The sequence below is a fragment of the Acartia tonsa genome, chromosome 15 (genome assembly GCF_053477335.1).
Source record: "Acartia tonsa isolate MP-2025a chromosome 15, ASM5347733v1, whole genome shotgun sequence".
NCBI classification, from domain to species: Eukaryota; Metazoa; Arthropoda; class Copepoda; order Calanoida; family Acartiidae; genus Acartia; species Acartia tonsa.
This window is the reverse complement of record NC_137274.1, coordinates 9,372,584-9,391,286: the sequence shown is the minus strand read 5'-3', so window position 1 is coordinate 9,391,286 and position 18,703 is coordinate 9,372,584. Positions and strand designations below refer to the sequence as shown.

General features: G+C 34.0%; 2 protein-coding genes across 4 annotated transcripts in view; both read left to right on the top strand.

The window, feature by feature from the left end:
• Positions 1–3,754, top strand: part of LOC145306850 (SWI/SNF-related matrix-associated actin-dependent regulator of chromatin subfamily A containing DEAD/H box 1 homolog) — a 40,269-nt gene extending 36,515 nt beyond the window's left edge. Inside the window, exon 31 of the mRNA XM_080149173.1 lies at positions 2,855–3,754. The gene's annotated coding sequence lies outside the window, so the exon portion shown is untranslated. The remainder of the gene's footprint in view (positions 1–2,854) is intronic.
• Positions 3,755–3,839: 85 nt separating this feature from the next.
• Positions 3,840–18,703, top strand: part of LOC145306848 (uncharacterized) — a 78,689-nt gene continuing 63,825 nt past the window's right edge. For all 3 annotated transcript variants that reach the window (XM_080149168.1, XM_080149166.1, XM_080149167.1), the window contains exons 1-11: positions 3,840–3,890; positions 4,169–4,254; positions 4,776–4,854; positions 5,308–5,410; positions 5,978–6,082; positions 8,170–8,279; positions 9,068–9,197; positions 14,553–14,581; positions 14,824–15,133; positions 16,919–17,081; positions 18,258–18,315. In XM_080149168.1, coding sequence (XP_080005294.1) covers positions 4,784–4,854; positions 5,308–5,410; positions 5,978–6,082; positions 8,170–8,279; positions 9,068–9,197; positions 14,553–14,581; positions 14,824–15,133; positions 16,919–17,081; positions 18,258–18,315 — 1,079 coding nt within the window. In that variant the 5' untranslated portion in view covers positions 3,840–3,890; positions 4,169–4,254; positions 4,776–4,783. The remainder of the gene's footprint in view (positions 3,891–4,168; positions 4,255–4,775; positions 4,855–5,307; positions 5,411–5,977; positions 6,083–8,169; positions 8,280–9,067; positions 9,198–14,552; positions 14,582–14,823; positions 15,134–16,918; positions 17,082–18,257; positions 18,316–18,703) is intronic.

Sequence of the window (18,703 nt, the reverse complement as noted above, 5' to 3'; positions counted from 1 at the left end):
GAACTATACCTAGACAAAAAAAAATTTAAAAAGTTAACATAAATTTTCATTGTTCTACTACTGTTTTTTAACAACACAAACTTTACGGATTTTACCCGCAACCTACTTTTCCTTTTATTTAAGACAGAGAAACATAAATGGAAGATTATTTATTCTTCCCCTCAATTCTAACTACCCCCGAAACAATCCTTTAATATAAGTAACAGAATGTCTTTGTTTGTCTGTGTAACGAAGATTCTCGCTCACAGCTTAACAAATAAGGTTTTCCTTTTCAGTGAAGTTTCTTATAGGTCCAGCGAAGGTTTTTAAAAATATTTTGGGGAAGGTCTTTACATCAGAGAATAAGATAAACTAAATTAAAAATTGAAGGGTCAACTTCCACCCCTCCCTTTCTTTTTCACAAGTGCTCCTAGAGGCCTTTCTGGGCGTTGCTGTTAGTATTAATAAAAGCATAAATTTTAAACAAGCAAAGACTCTCTATATCAAAGGATATGTACGTTAAAGATTGTTATTTAAATTGACTGCAAGTTTTTTTACTTAGAAGAATATTATGATTTATTGATAGTATCGGCCGAATTCTATATCAGTATCATGTCAATTTATTTATAAACCTTTGACCCCCCCCCCCCAGGTGTGTATATTCTGCGTAATTGACCCTGCTAAAGTGGTGGGGGGGGGGGGGGGGGGAGAGGTGGAAATGTAAAAATAAGAGAACTGGAAGCATTTTTTTTCCATTTTTCTCCCCTCCTTGGCGAAAAAAGCTAAAAGAATATGTGGGAGGGGGGATAATATAAATAAAATAGAGTTCTGATAATATTTTTCCTTGATGGAAAAAAACTAATAAAAATTTTGGCAGCAGGGGGAAAAAAGCTAATCTTGTGCAGAATATATGCTACAAAATAACGGACGGACATTTCCAATTATAGAGTAGCTTCGCTACCAAAAAAAATTACTAAATATTATTATTATTGATTTATGATCCCTGAACATCTGCGCTCAGAAATTCGCTGTAAGGTTGTATTATGTTTTTTTGTGCTTCGCTACTTATGGATGTTGTCATCCTTGTTTACACCAAAATTCCGTCCCATAATAGTTGTTTATCGCATCGTATTATAGACATCTCTATGCGGATATTAAAATAAAAAATTTAAAAATTACCACCAGTTTTGTTAGCCACAAAGGGCCGAAGGCCCTAACTAACAAAATTGGCATTAATTTTATCATTTTATTTTAATATTCGTGAAAAATTATCTGTAATACGCTGAGGCTATACATGATTTTTCAGTATGGCTGAGAATCGTCGGATATTAATTGGTTTCGAAGCCATACTGGAAATGATATTATTTTCAAGCAAATTAAAGTTTTTTTTGTCTTGCTATGATTATAGTTTTATTGATAATCAGCGCAGCTTTTTTATATATATTTAGCTGGTGTCTGTCCGTCTGTCTTGGACGGAAAGAATCGATCTATAATATTGAAACATTGGATTGGTGTGGGGCAGGATTCTTAAGGGATAAGACAATGGATGATCAATAGATCCCAAATATGCAAATTATAATTATTGGTTCAAAAGTTTATAGTTAACCCATGAAAATTTAAGAAAGTACCCAAAGTTTTATAGCTAGAGATAGATAACATGGTTGTTGAACTTTGGGTACCAGTGTAATTAATAGTTTAATGTCCCCTCCCTTTCTGATTGATGGGTCATTATAAAAAATATAAAAAAAATCTATTTAGGGTTTGAAATTGATAGGACAATTAAATCATACTGAATTATTCGGCTGGTACAGATGTCAGAACTGACACTCACGCAGTTAATTATAGAAAATCTTTGCATAGTAATCCGAGAGAGAGGGGACAATGGGCTGTTTATTACACTAGTCCTCAAAGTTTTATAACAATGTTTTCTATTCGTTGGCTTTACAAGGTTGGAGACTTTAGTGAATTTTAATTCGATGATTTATTAAGTTGAGTTTTCAAACATTTAAACCACTAATTTTAATCTAATCTACAGAAGTGGTAATTTTGTGTGTTATCATTGGGGATGTACATTATTTATCGGCCATTGTCTTATCCCTTTAGATCCCTGCATTGCATTGTATCAGTATTTTTCTCCGGGATAGGACAATGGCTGATAAATTCGGATCTAGTGCAATTCACGGTGAAAAGTTCCTTGTAAAAGCTTTAATAATAACGGCTTTCCGCGGATATAGAATGTACAATTATGAGATTAAAACCCCGAGGTGCCGAAGGCACTGGCTAAAAAACTGGTTTTAATCTTATGATTGTACATTTTTATATTCGTAGAAAGCTGGATGTAATACGATGCTAGACATAGTTTTTTCGTATGGATGAGAACCGGTTCCTATCCACCGGATTCAAATGAATACGAGAAACGAGATTATGCTCGCACAAAATTTGAACCGAAAAATGAAGGCCTACAAATAATCTGGAATGTTCATTACTCAATAATGCACAATTATTTCGCAGTGCACGTAAATGCGCGAAAAAGACTTATCTTTAGTGGCGCTTTTCCTGTGTATTCCCAAATATTTAAAGACCTTCTAATGCCGCCTTAAACGGTGTACGGGCATGATGTGTACAATCAGCCGTTTGGCAGTTAGCAGCCTCATAGCAATTGGAGATAATCGTTACTAGGAACATTTTGCCGTAAAATTCACTAGATCCCAATATTTTATGATGTGATAATATGCCTATAGTATAGTATTTCTATCTGGGGAAAGAAAGGGTTGTAGATTGAATCCATTGTCCTGTCCCTCCCAAAATTACTTCCACTTAATAATATATCCCCAATGTATATTTTTAAGAAAAAAATTGTTAAAAATCTTTTAAGTAATTTAAGTTTATTTGTTATTGTCGTTTTTGAACAGGGATCTTAAGGGATAAAACATAGGGCGATAAATTGACAACACATCCTTATATTAAATTATTGGTTGAAAAGTTTAGATACTCCTCGTTAGAACACACCCACCAAGATTTTATAAAAAATGTCCACAAATTTTTGAAAAAGGTTTATAAAACTTTGGGTACCAGTATGATAATATTTTTTTTTGGCAGGGAGGGATGAGACTTTAGACTGTTAATTACTCTGGTTCCCAAAGTTTATTACCACCTTTTCTTTTCTTTGGCTTAAAAATTTGGGTACCTTTAAAGAATTATATTAGTATTAGTATCTAAAGCCTTTTCAACCACTAATTGTATTCTACAGAAGGGATAATTTTGTTTATCATCATTGGAGATGAACATTAATTTATCATCCTTTGTCTTATCCCCTAATATCCCTGAGCTGGATCTTTAAATCATTTAAGTGGTGAGCCAGATCGGGGTGAGCCGAATTTCAGCCAATCACAGCGCGGCATTCCATAAAATGCTGTGCTCTCATTGGTGGAAAGTTGGCTCACCACTAAAATGATTTAAAGATCCAGCTCTGAATTGTAACCCCAGAATCTAGCTATAATATTGTAATTATATATATGTGTTAAGTATGACAATTATAATTCTAGAAATCATGTGAAAAAACCAGAAAAAAAAGTTTTATATTTTTATGGCAAATTTATTGAAAATTAATAGTTGAATGTACTCTTATGTATTTATATTCTTTATTCCACTTTTTTTAACAGAGAAAAATGTACGAATTTTGAAAATTGTAAAAAAAAATCTTTGAAAATTAAGGGAAAAATCTGTGAATTTTTGAAAATTAGAATTATTTTAGCACTAATAATTATTTTTCAGATGTCCAATGAAGACAATAATGTAGACTGATAAGTACGTTCCACCAATCAGGAGCTTCTTACAAGTTTGGCGGCAAGTTTAACCACCAATCAGGAGCTTCAGAAGAGTTTGGCGGCAATTGCATCAACCAACCAGGAAACAGAAAAGTTTGCTATAAAAAAATATTTGAAAAAATTCAGCTCTATAATTAGCCATCCTCTTAAACGCCCCTATTTTCCCCAAAATATATTTTATTAATATATAATATGTTATCCCTTAAAATTCTTTTTAATACAACTTTGCATTGATGAATAAGTTTCTTTTTTCCACCAATTAGAGCCCCGATAGTCAATCTGATTGAACCAATAGGAGGACAGCTTTTAATTATGATTGGTCCAATAGGAGGACAGCATAAATTCTGATTGGACCAATAGGAGGACAGCATAAATTCTGATTGGACCAATAGGAGGACAGCATAGAATCATTTAACAAACGGAAAATCTTTTGGAGTTAAAAATTGTGGTATGTTATTTTTTAAATTCCGCATAGAATAACGGTTTTATCCTTAGTAGTACTAGTGAGGCTACTCTATAATTCCAAATGACTGTCCGTGTGTCTGTAATAGGGAAAACGTGATTTTATCGGCTCCTATAAAAGATAGACTGCTGAAATATTCCCATCATTAAGGAGCATAATTAACTTTAAATTAACATGGCTATCGGACTACTTTTTTATCGGAATTTATATCATTCTAACGTCTTATATTTCTGTACATTTTATTCTAGATAACGCAACTTCATTTTATAAATTCCAGGGGTGAAGGGGACATTAGGCTGTTTATTACACTAGTCGCCAAAGTTTTATAATAACGTTTTCTTATTTTGTGGCTTAACAATTCTGGGGACTTATAATATATAATATTTGATTGGTTGATTCATTAAGTTAAGTGTCAAAACGTTTCAACCCCTACAAATGAAGTTTAGCTTATTGTCTTATCCCTTTAAATCCCCCCCCCCCCATTTCTAATTTTAATTTTTTTTTAGATATTAGTATGGCGAGCCCTAAAGAGGGTGAAAATGGGGAGGGGGGAGGTGAGCCCCCCCAAACCAACAATGGAATAGGGATGACTAGTTTTAACTAAATTCCGGTCATACGCAATGTTGGAAGGGTGACGCAAATTTCAGATCTCAGTTTTCGCTATTTGATTTACTTTTGATGCTTGCAAGATTATTTGGTTCACCATTACCTATATAAAGAAAACTGAAAATATGTTTTTCAATTTTTCTCCCCTCTTTGGTGAAAAAAAACTAAAAGAATATGTGGGAGGGGAGAGGATATGAATAAAATAAAGAGACCTGAAAATATTTTTGCAGGAAAAAACTAGGAGGGGGAAAAAAACAAAAAAAATTACAGCAGGGGGGAAAATGAATCTTTTTGTGCAGAATATACACCCCTGTATAAGGATATCTAAATTCTTCTCAAATCGCGAAGTCTGAGATATAAAATCTGCGCCACCCTTCTAACATTACGTATGACCGCGAGAAATGGCATTTTATTACTAGTCATCGGTATAGGACCCGAGGGGGAGGATAGCAAATGTACAAAGTTCGGCGGAGGCGGCGATACAACCGGCGAAACAGCTGTCAGCGACGATACAAAGCCGGCGGAAACAGCTGAGGTATGTATCTGCTAGCGGCTGCGTCCCTAGCATCTAGGGGAACTATATTCCAAGTTGTGTGGAAAGCAGAAAAATAGCTTAAAAGTAAAACCATAAAACGACTTTCTTTTATAAAAAAAACGGATTAAAACCATCCTGGGCTGTTTGTGTTACACTAGTCCCCAAAGTTTTATTAACTTTTTCTTATTCATTGCCTCAACAACTTTGGGTACTTTCATCGGTGTCCAAACATTTCAACCACTAAATCTTGTAATGTATAGAACGGATCATTTTGTGTATAATCATTTAGGGTGGAATGCACATCAATTTATCGGCCATTGTCTTATCCCTTTAGATCCCTAAATTTTGTATGTCCCAAAGGAACCTCCAATACATAGGTCTCTAAATATGCTTTATTTTACCATTTTTTCGGGGGCCCTGGGGCCACTCAATTATACACATACATACATACATACATTTGATCATAATTAAGGAAAGTTTGACTTAATAAGCGCATTTGACTAAACAGTAAACACACAACTTTATAGAAAATACGCGGGAAAAATTGACCCCCTTATTTGATTTTAGATGTCAGTGACGGAAAGCGATGCCGCCATAATCAGCCGGAAACGAAACCGCAGCTCTGGCAGCTTATCCAGCTGTGATAGTAACACCAGCTTTAAAAGAATAAAGGTAACATCATAATGGGAATATTCACACAAAATAATTCATTTGGAATTGTGATAGTACTAGTAATTAAGGTAGGTAATAGTAAAACTCATTACAGACAGACTGACGTACAAAGTAAATTATTTTCTCGTATTCATTCGAATCCGGTGGATAGGAACCGGTTCTCATCCATACGAAAAAACTATGTCTAGCATCGTATTATATCCAGTTTTGTACGAATATAGAAATATACAATCATAAGATTAAAACAAAGAAGATAAAGTATAGAATAGAATCCAGGTAGAAGATTCTGCCTGGCTAGCCTGAAGTAAAATTGGAACTTTTGAAAGATCAAAACGTCTATAAGGCTGTTAGTAAATAACATGATTTCAGTAATAATTCAGAAAAAATATTCAAAATAAATTCCTTTTGCAATAATTTACTAACAGCCATGTAGCCAAGAATCCATCTTTCCCTTCCCTAGTCACAATGGTTTAAAATGGAATTTTATGTGCAAAGACTTTAAAAAATTTAATTAAGTAAGAAAATTATTTTTAAAAAATGTACCAAAATACATGAACTTGAGGTAGGGGGGAGGGGAGGTTTTGACCCATTAAGCTGACCCTTAAAAATTATAAATGTGGTCAATCATATTTATCAAAATCAAAACAATAGTATGTACATTTACATGTAACATTTCATCTTTGTCTAAAACGACCAAGCATTATCTGCTCCTTTCATCCTCAAATGGTGTGTATCAGACGTGGAACTCTCTTAGTTAGACACTATTTTTTAAGTGTCATTGATTACCTTCCACTCATTGAAACTCGATTCAATATTTTCTAAATATAAACACATCACGAAATTTAAAAGCATGAAAATAAAACAAACATTTAACAGTATATATTAGAATTTAAAACAAAATAAATAATTCTAGTTTTGTCCAACTAGTCATTGTGATTTTTACTTTAGCCTTATTGTCTTTACTGCGCAAGTCAAAGATTCCTTCAAATTTCCCAAAAATATATAGGGTTTTCATTTCTATTCCTCCTTATTCTATGGATTAAAACCAGTTTTTTTAGCCGGTGCCTTCGGCACCACGGAGCTAAAAAACTTGTTTTAATCTTATAATTGTACATTCTATATCCGCGGAAAGCCGTTTATAATACGATACGAGAAATAACTATTCTAGATGCTCTATAGCCCAATGAATCTTCACTAAAAATTTCAGCCGACTATATTGAATAGTAACCGAGAAATGCTTTTGTGAAGCTGTCTTATATATGCGGATCTATTCTATATAGTGTTTTGTCTGTCTGTCTGTCGGTCATTCTTCAAAAGACATAAAACCTTACTATAACGTATTATAGGTTTCGTGATTTGTTTAAATTTTACATATCTTATTTATTCTTGGTTATGACAATTAAAAAACTGCTCTATAATTAACAATGGTCGTTTGTCCTTTCTAAGATTTGTTTACCTTCGCTACTTATGGTTGTTGTCATCCTTGTTTTCACCAAAATTCCGTCCTATAATAGTTATTTATAGTAGGGATGGGAATCCGTCGAATTTTTGGGCCGGATTCGGATTCCGGATTCTGAAGGAATCCGTCAAAAAAAGTGACGGATTCTTGCGGATTCCGGATTCTTATTTTTGGCGGATTCCGGATTCGGATTCCGGATTCTAGCAGTATTTTAAAAGGCCGTCCGTCACAGAGGGATAGCTTTTTTCATTAATTTAACACTATGTTACTTGGTTGAAGCCTTGATTTGTTTAAAGTGTTAAAGTGTTAAACATTTACATCACATTAGGTAGTAATTATTAAAATTTGTTATGTACAAAAAAAATTAAGAGGGAGTTGTAAGAAAAAACTCAAGACGGTAATTTTAGCCTACCAATTTAGAATCCGGAATCCGCTATAAAAAACGGATTCTGGATCCGGATTCGGATTCCAAAATAGGCCGAAAATTGGGCGGATTCCGGATTCGGATTCCGGATCCGGATTCCCATCACTAATTTATAGCATCATATTATAGACAGCTGTCCGCGGATATTATGCGGATAGTATTGCTGATAACCGGTTGTAATCCAGCGGATATTATTATTTTCAGTACGAGAATACATCTCAAGTGGCCAACCTGAAGAGCGCCCTGAGCCAGCTCAACCTCGAGTTCAAAGAATTTGTGTTCACTGCTCCCCCTGGTTTTGTTTTCGAGCCTGGGTATGTATTTTTTATATTAGGGTTGCCAATCCGCCCAATTTTTGAGCCGTATCCGGATTTTTACAAAAGTCCCCCCCCCCCCCTCCTAAAAGTGGAATTATCCATGGATTGCGGATTCTTGTTTTTACGTGCTACAAAAGGCATTAACAATCCGAATCCGTAATTTGAATTGCAGATTCGGATTCTTGGTTCCAAAATTGTCCAAAAGTTTGTTGGATTTGGATTGCCAACCCTATTTTATATTTTACCTAACCTAACATAAAACAATCAATAGCTACTGTGAAAAAAAACGACGATGAATATGATCCAAATTTTTTTTCTACTTTAATATCCAGTTATCTGGCAATTTGCCTACTATCTGGCTTTAACCGGGTACTAGATATCCGGCCATATACCAGATATCTGGCATTAGAAATCACCCGGATATTCGGTATTTGGCCCACTCCTAGTAATATTTATATTTTGGACCTGGTTATGTTTTGATTTGTACTGATTGAATTCTCCTTTTTTGTTTTACTTTTAGATTTAAGTGTTGGGATGGTTTTGTGCTATTATTCTGCAACCTATAAATGCAGTGTCTCAAAATACTTGGGGGCGCGGCGCATCCACTAGTAAGAATATAAAACATGATTTTTACCCAAACAGTCGCAATTTTCAAAATTTAATCACGCAACCTTTTTTTCTTCACAGGATTTCCGTATAGCATCGTATTATAGACAACTTTCCGCGGATATTATGCGGATAGTATTGCTGAGAACCGGTTCTAATCCAGCGGATATTATTTTCAGGATATCCGTAGAAGCTGAGTATGCTGGATATTACATGGTGGGCAACACTAAGATCTCTGGAACTGGCAACAAACCTTACCATTGCCAGCGCAGCGCAGCACAGAAAGCCCTCGAGTACATAGAGAACAAGGTTAGTATGCAGGGAGGGAGGGGACAATGGGCTGTTTATTACACTAGTCCCCAAAGTTTTATAATAATGTTTTCTTATTCGATGGCTTAACAACTATGGGGACTTTTTAATTTGCTGTCTATGTAACTGTTCAGTGTTCTATCTATATCAATCTATCTTTTTTTCTATCTGATGCCTATCTGTTAGTAATTAGGGAGATAGGGGACAATGGGCTGTTTATTACACTAGTCCCCAAAGTTTTATTATAATGTTTTCTTATTCGTTGCCTTAACAACTATGGGGACTTTATTAACAACTATGTTTTTGTCTATCTGATGCCTATATTATATGTCTATCTGTTAGTAATTAGGGAGGTAGGGGACAATGGGCTGTTTATTACACTAGTCCCCATAGTTTTATAATAATGTTTTCTTATTCGATAGCTTAACAACTATGGGGACTTTAATTTGCTGTCTATGTAACTGTTTTATCTATCTATCTATATCAATGTCTATCTTTTTGTCTATCTGTTTGCTATATGCAGGGCGACCACTGCATACTATATATACTATTTATACTATATAGGATGAATTTGGATACTATATCATACTATATGACCAAAATTTACTATATATACTATATAATATTACCTTTATTTGACAAATATTTACTATATATACTATATAATATCACATTTTCATAACAAAAAACGAATATTGTCAGTTTTGTGACAAAACCTCTTAAGAAGCGTTTTGTCTTATTTTCACAGTAGGTTTTTTCCGATTTCTAGCCCCTGCGGGGGGCTCTAACCTTTAGTAATCATTAATCTTTTTCTTACCTAACCAAACCTTAGATAACCTATCAAAAGCTGCTGTGTTACTAAACATACTGTGTTTCTAATGCATAAAGCTCCACAGTAAAAAAGAGATGAAGAAAATCCCTTGAAATATATTATTGTTTGTAATTATAATTTAAATATCAGTTATTTTTCATAGAATTGATTTAAGGGGGAGGGGGGAGTTTTGCCACTTTCGCTTACTTTGTGATTATCAGGCTAGGTATTAATGTGAGACTAGGTTATTTGGGATAAAAGTTTACTTTTGGATTGGTCTCCAGGTTCAGTTGCTGCAGGCTGGAAGGTGGTTTCTGGACAGGTAAAAAAATTAAAATTTTTGTTTCAAGATTTAGAGATCAACATATTAAACAGAATGTGTATCTTTTTGGATTCTATTATCAAATCTGAAGAAAAATTAAAATTGGCCTCCAAGTTCTGGTCCTACAGAACTTCAGGTCAACTATAGACAGGTAAAAAAATCAAAGGGATAGTTTCACGAAGTGCATTTAAAAAAAATAGTGAACTGTAAGTTTTTTCTATTTTAAATAACGTATTAGTGCATAATATAAAGTTATTGATTAAAATTAAAAGATTTGACCAGGGATTTTCCTTTAAAAATGAGTTTTTCATTTTTATTTTCAACCTTGTTACATGTTATATATGGCAAAAACTTTATTGTCATAAATACAACTTTAGATAGCATTTACTAGTTAATAGAACTTCAAACTTTGTATACAACAAAATATACATAACAACAAAGAATGACCAATAAAATATTTTGTATAGTACTTAGAGTAGTGATCTTTTTATATGTCTTAGTAGAATATATTAGGCATTGGATAGATATGATTGTGATTTTAATATTGACCTGACCGAACTTTTTTTATTTGACAAAATCTAAAAAAGTTAGTGATTTGCAACATAAATTACATGAGAATGGTCTTTTTATATATATATACCATTTCATAATATATATATATTATATGTAGTATGGTTAGTTGGTATTTCCGCATGAGATAATGTGTATATTGTAAGTAAACCGGACGGTTTTCTTTATTTTTTTAAAAAGAATCTATAGAAAACCTGTCCTATAATGAACCAGACGTTATTTTTTATGTTTTTTAAGTAACTTGTCCCAAGGGGAACCCCTGTTCAATTTTTTTATAACTCTTGTGAAATATGTGGAAAAAGATTCTCTCATATTGGTGTTTTGGCTATACATATTTGGAAAAAAATAGACCATTCTCATGTAATTTATGTGGCAAATCACTTTAACTTTTTTAGATATTGTTAAATAAAAAAAGTTTGGTCTGGTCAATGTTAAAAATTCTTTAACATATAATCATATCTATCCAATGCCTAATATATTCTACTAAGACATATAAAAGTTCACTACTCTAAGTACCTTAACTCTTTAAATACACTTCGTAGAACTATCCCTTTCTTATTTTAGGAGTTACAGGTCAACTTATAAAACAGAGTATGTATATTTGAATGTTACTAAAAATTTTGAAGAAAACAATATAATCGACCTCCAAGTTCAGGTCCTGCAGGCCTCCAGGTTCACTTTGGACAGGTAAAAATTCAAATTTCTTGTTTGAAGATTTAGAGATTAACTTATGAAACAGAATATGCATCTTTTTGGATGTTATTAACAAATCTGAAGAAAAAATTGAAATTTGGCCTCCAGGGTTAAGTCCTGCAAGCCTCTAGGTCCACTCGGGACAGGTAAAAAATAAAATTTCTTATTCTATGAGTTAGAGGTCAACTTATAAAACAGAATATCATATGTATCTTTTTGGATCTTATTAACATATCTGAAGAAAATATATACATTGGCCTCCAAGTTCAGGTCCTGCAGGACTCCAGGTCCACTCTGGACTGGTAAACAATCAAATTTCTTATATGAAGAGTTAGAGTTCAATTTATATAACAGAATACCTATGCATTTTTGGATAATATTAACATATCAGGCTCCAAGTTCAAGTTCACTAAGGACAGGTAAAAGTTTCAAATTTCTTATTTGAAGAGTCCTGTAGGCCTCTAGGTCTTCGCTGCAGCACCTTAACCTGGAGGGCAATTGTATTTTTTCTTCAGATATGTAAATAAACTCTAAAAAGATGCTTATGGTGTTTTCTAAACCAACCTCTAACTGTATAAATAAGGAATTTTGGTTTTTACCTGTCCAAAGTCCACCAGGAGGCCTGCAGTATCTTAAACTGGAGGTCGATTGTCATTTTTTCTCTCAACACATAAATAGCATTTAAAAAGATGCTTATGTTGTTTAAAAAACTAACCTCTAACTCCTTGAATTTAAAATTTTGATATTATTACCTGTCCAGATTCCACCTGAAGGCCTGCAGCACCTAAACCTTGAGGCCAATTTATTTTTTCCTTCAAATATATAGATAACCTCCAAATATAAGCTCATTTTGTTGAATAAATATACCATTAACTGTTCTAATATAAAGTTTGATTGTTATCTGTCCATAGTCTATCTGAGGGTCTGCAGCACCTGAACCTGGAAGCTAAATGTAATTTTTTCTTCAAATATGTAAAAAAAAACATCCAAAAAGATCCATACTCTATTTTTTAAGTTGACCTATAACTCTTCAATCAAGAAATTTGGATTTTACCTGTCCAGAGTGGACCTGGAGGCCTGCAGGACCAGAACTTGGAGGTTGTTTTTATTTTTTCTTCAGTTATGTTAATAACATCCAAAAAGATGCATATTCTGTTGAAGTTGACCTCTAATTCTTCAAATAAAAAAAATTATTTATAACTTGTCCAGAGTGGACCTGGAGGCCTATTTAAATTTTTTCTTCAGATATGTTAATAACAACTAAAAAGATGCATATTTTGTTTAATAAGTTGATCTCTAACTCTTTAAACGGAAATTTAATTTTTTTTACTTGTCCAGAAACCACCTTCCAGCTAGCCTGCAGCACCTAAACCTGGTGACCTATTCAAAAAATGATTAAATATACGTGAAATACTACCTAAAAGTAACTTTTATCCCAAATAACTTAAAGTCTCTCATTAATACCTAGCCTAATAAATCACAGAGTAAGCGAAAGTGGCAAAACTCCACCCCCCCCCCTTATATGTGAAATTGCTTTGATAACAGCTTTGCTAACAGCTTTGCATTAAGTTATTTTGATGATGTATATATTATGTATTACTAAATAATTTAAAGTCCGATACTATATCGTACTATATAAGTGAAAAAAAATATACTATATATACTATATGGATTTTAAAAATATACTATAAAAATACTATATTTTTTTTGTTTTGGAGTGGTCGCCCTGTATATGTCTGTCTGTCTATCTGTTAGTAATTAGGGAGGGAGGGGACAATGGGCTGTTTATTACACTAGTCCCCAAAGTTTTATTATAATGTTTTCTTATTCGTTGCCTTAACAACTATGGGGACTTTATTAACAACTATGTTTTTGTCTATCTGATGCCTATATTATATGTCTATCTGTTAGTAATTAGGGAGGTAGGGGACAATGGGCTGTTTATTACACTAGTCCCCAAAGTTTTATTATAATGTTTTCTTATTCGTTGGCTTAACAACTATGGGGACTCTTAATTTGCTGTCTATGTAACTGTTTTATCTATCTATATCAATATATCTTTTTTCTATCAGATGCCTATATATGTCTATCTGTCTATCTGTTAGTAATTAGGGAGGGAGGGGACAATGGGCTGTTTATTAATCTAGTCCCCAAAGTTTTATAATAATTTTTCTTATTCGTTGCCTTAAGAACTATGGGGACTTTTAATTTGCTGTCTATGTAACTGTTTTATCTATCTATATCAATGTCTATCTTTTTGTCTATCTGTTTGCCTATGTATGTCTGTCTGTCTATCTATCTGTTAGTAATTAGGGAGGGAGGAGACTATGGGCAGTTTGTAACACTAGTCCCCAAAGTTTTATTATAATGTTTTCTTATTCGATAGCTCAACTACTATGGGGACTTTATTTAATGTTGATTGGTTGATTTGTTAGGTTGTGTGTTCAAACGTTTTAACCACTAATTTTAATTTACTGAATGGGTAATTTTGTGCCCAAAGTTTTTTGTATTATAGACAGCTTTCCGCAGATATTTAAATGAAAGACTGAAACAAAGAGGGAGGTAGGTTGTGCTAAAATTCCGTAAAGGTATGAGTTTTAAGGCTTAAAAACAGTAGTAGAACGATAATATTCACTAAATATGTGTATTCCTTATTGAAAAATATTTAGTGAATATTATTGTTCTACTACCTACTGTTTTTAAGTCTGAAAACTCACACCTTTACGGAAATTTAGCACAACCTACCTCCCCCTTTTTGTAAGCCATGAGGGGTCGAAGGTCAGGGCCAACAAAACTGGTATTTTGTAACAATATTATTTTGATATTCGTGGAAAATTGTCTGTAATACGATGCTAAACATGATTTTTCAATATGGCCGATATTGCTCGGTTTCGAAGCCATACTGGAAAATACACACCCGCCCTTGAAACTTGAATTAATCAACTTTTTTTGCTTTCAGTTGTTGAACGATGAAAACAATCTTGAAAGGAATGGAAATGTTTTTTTGTATTTATTTATATTTTGTGTGTGTGTGCGTGTGTGTGTGTGTGTGTGTGTGTGTGTGTGTGTATGTATATGTATGTGTGTAAAAATTTAAACGAAGATAAAAACTGCTTAGATGTTATGTACTACCACTAGTTTATAGGGAGAAATACGTTCTTATCATATTATATACGCCCCTAGAGGCATCTGGGGGCCCTTTAATTAAAAAAATCATTTGTAAACCACAGTACCGTGTTAACAAACGGCGAATCATCCAAGGAATCTTCAAATGAAATCCAAATCAACAACGAGGACAAAACAACTGCAGAAGAGTGTGCGGCAGAGATTTCTTCAACAAATTGTGAAAAATCATCAAAAGAAATGGACGAAAAATCCGCCAATGACATTAATGAAAAATCCTCCAATGACAATGGTGAAAAATCCGTGAATGATATTGATAACGTGGATACTAATAATGTGAATGAATGTGAAGATGCCGAAGTTGATTTCCACGCCACTCTCGTCAAAGTTTGGGCCGATATATCAAAAGAGCTGGAGGTAAGTCCCCAAAGTTTAAATAGGTTCCCAAAGTTCCAATCCACAGCTAGCGCCAGGGTATCTCTTCCAGATTATCTAGATAAACGGTCCCCAAAGTTTTATCAGAGAAAGAGGGGACAATGGGCTGTTTATTACACTATTTCCCAAAGTTTTATAATAAAGTTTTCTTATTTGTTGCCTTCACAACTTTTGGGACTTTAGTGAATTTTGATTGGTTGGATTATTAAGTTGGTGTTCAATTGTTTCACAAACTAATTTTAATCTACTAAAGTTGTAAATTTGTTTATCATCATTGGGAATGTACATGAATTTATCGACCATTGTCTTATCCCTTTAGATCCTTGGGGTTTATTTATTGACTAGCGGTTATGCACCTAGATGCCTCTAGGTGCACTTGAGGTGGAAGAAGGCGACCTATAAACGCTTCACTGTACTCTAAAGAAGAACCATATCGGTTCAACGGTTAGCGATAGTGTTCGGTACTTAAAGATATACACAGATTTGTTACTTTTATAAAAGGATATTTTTAAAATAAAACTTTTCCATTATGGCTTCGGAACCGATTAATATCCGCTGGATTAGAACCAGTTATCAGTCATACTAATAGTTTTTTATCGCATCGTATTACAGGCAATTTTCCACAAGTATTAAAATATAAAAGGATTAGGTAGATTAATCTTATCTACCAGTTTAAAATCTTGAAAAATTTTCATTTGGATATCCGCGGAAAGCTGTCTTTAATACGATGCAATAAATATAAAAAAAATAAACTTGTTCTAATCCAATGGATATTAATCGATTTCGAAGCCATATTGGAAAAAATATTTTAGAAAATATCCTAATATAACAGTAACAGGATCTGTGTCAGTCTGTATGTACTGAACAATCTTGCTAACCGCTGAACCGATATGGTTCTCTTTTAGTGTGCAGCTTAGTTTTGTATAGGTCCTGTTTAGACTTGTAAAGGGAATAGGTAGTAAAAATTCCGTAAAGTTGTGAGTAAGATTCCAGTCAAATGCGCCTTTTAGGTCAAATAGTTTTTAAATATGCGTTTAATTATACAATGCGTTTGATCAACATTAATAACAGTTAGACTTAATAAGCGCATTTGACTCTGGAAGCTTTCTCACAATTTTGCACTAATAGCTACTAATCCCTTTATAAATCTTCCCAGGACCTATAAAAAAGCTACACTGTAAAGGAGAACCATATCGGTTTAGCCGTTAGCAAGAGTTGTAAGATTCCAGTCAAATGCGCCTATTATTTCAAATTGTTTTCAAATATGCGTTTAATTATACAATGCGTTTGATCAACATTAATAACAGTTAGACTTAATAAGCGCATTTGACTCTGGAAGCTTGCTCACAATTTTACGGATTATTGCACTAATAGCTACTAATCCCTTTATAAGTCTTCCCTGGCCCTATAAAAAAGCTACACTGTAAAGGAGAACCATATAGGTTCAGCGGTTAGCGAGATTGTTCGGTACACACAGATAGACACAGATCCTGTTACTTTTATATAAGGATATTTTCTGGGGTAGGTTTCTGGTAAAATCCGTAAAGTTGTGTGTTTTAAGGCTTGAAAATAGTAGTAGAACGATAATATTCACTAGGTAAATATGTGTATTTCTTATTAAAAAGAACTAAGACAAAAAATGTTTAAAAAGTTAACATAAATTTTTATCGTTCTACTGTTTTTAACTTAAAACAAACAACCTTTACGGATTTTACCTTTCCCTTTTTCCATTATGGCTTCGAAACCGTTGAACCAATTTTTATTAAGGTTGAGAACACCGAAGTAAAAAATGAAATACTGGAGAGCGGGAAGTCTAGGACAATGATAGGTAAACTGAGTGCTGAGTCACCCGCAGGGCTCGGCAGCCCCGCACAGGCTAAATCCAAGTCTGCCCAACTGCTGCTCAAACAACTTCAAGAAATGTATGAAGGTAAACAGAAAGCCGAGCTTTTCTATAATTAGTGTCGGATCGATTCGTTCGTTCGTCCGGAACGTTTATTTTCGTTAATTTAAGTTTGTCCTGTCGATTTAAAACTTTGTATGATGTTCCTATAACAATAAGGTTCGCTTTAATAAGTGTAGCAACTCTATTATCGTTACAAGAAAGACCGTACGTCCATTTCAAACATACTTATTTTTGGAATATTGATTCCTATTACAATGTTATAATCTTAACCAGTATCCTGTATTTAATCAATTTTGCAACAAAGGGATAGTTGCATGATTAGCATGATAGCAAGATTGAGTGCAAGCATAATTTACAGGAATATCAAGCCATTTATGTTTCACTAGCGGCTTCGCCCCTAGCCTCTAGGGGCTTCGCCCTATGAAGTAATGGGAAGTCAACCCTCCTATATAGAAATATTCAAAAAATTATTCTTTGTTAAATTACTCTGTGGTAAAATTAAACCCAGGTTGTGCGCTTTATGCACAAAAATTTCAATTCATACAAATTAAACCCAGGTAAAAAAAAATATTTAAAAAAATTTTTTTTTTTGGAGGGGGGGGTGTTTATGGGGGCTTCGCCCCATGGTGCAGTGGGGTTCCCCCACCCCAATTACTGGTTTTTGTTTACAAAAGTAAAAAAAAATAAAAATTTTGGAAGTTGGGATTTTTTTATTTTTGGAGGGGATGGGGTGTCCCACCCCCCCAAGAAAATAGCTTAAAACCACCAGAGGACCAGTAGGTATATTCCCAGAAGGGTAGAGCCCAATTTGTTGAGCAGTTACTGAAAGTTTACAAAAACCTTCCCGGGACTTATGAGAAGCTACCCTGTTAAGGAGAACCCGATCGTTTCAGCGGTTAGCGAGATCCTTTGGTACAGACACACACACAGATACACACACAGACACACACACAGACATCCTGTTACTTTAGTATAAGGATATATCCAAAAAATATGATTTTCAAGTCTTGATATTTTATAAACTAACTGGTAGAAAAATGAAAATCTTTCATTGCATTGTCGTATGCCATAAGATCCCCGTTTTTTAAAAGTTAGTTTATCGCATCGTATTATAGACAGCTTTCCGCGGATATTATGCGGATAGTCTTGCTGAGAACCGGTTCTAATCCAGCGGATATTATGTTTATTCTCTATATTTAGAAGACTTGTCTGCGTTGAAAGAAATGATTATGCATGGTGAAGCTGAAGGCCAAAAGGAATGGATATACATACAATATGGTGACAATAGCGGCTACGCCCCCTAGAGGCCTCTAGTGGCACTTTAAATGTTAGCTTTCTTTTTTTGTGATTTCACTTGGGAGGGTGGTGTTACCCTCCCACAAAATAGTTATAAATCATCCCAGGACCTATGAGAAGCTACCCTGTGAAGGATAATTATATCGGTTCAGCGGTTAGCAAGATCCTTCGGTCCATATCCTGTTATCCGGCCCAATGTTTGGTGAAGTCATAACGGGAAGGATTTTATCAGGGTATGCGAATAATAGAGTAGGTCCATAAAATGTGACCGCCCCCTTATAAAACCAAAAATTTAAATTCCTTCAAATACAGGCATGTTGCATATCAAAATGACCGCATTGAAATGCTGA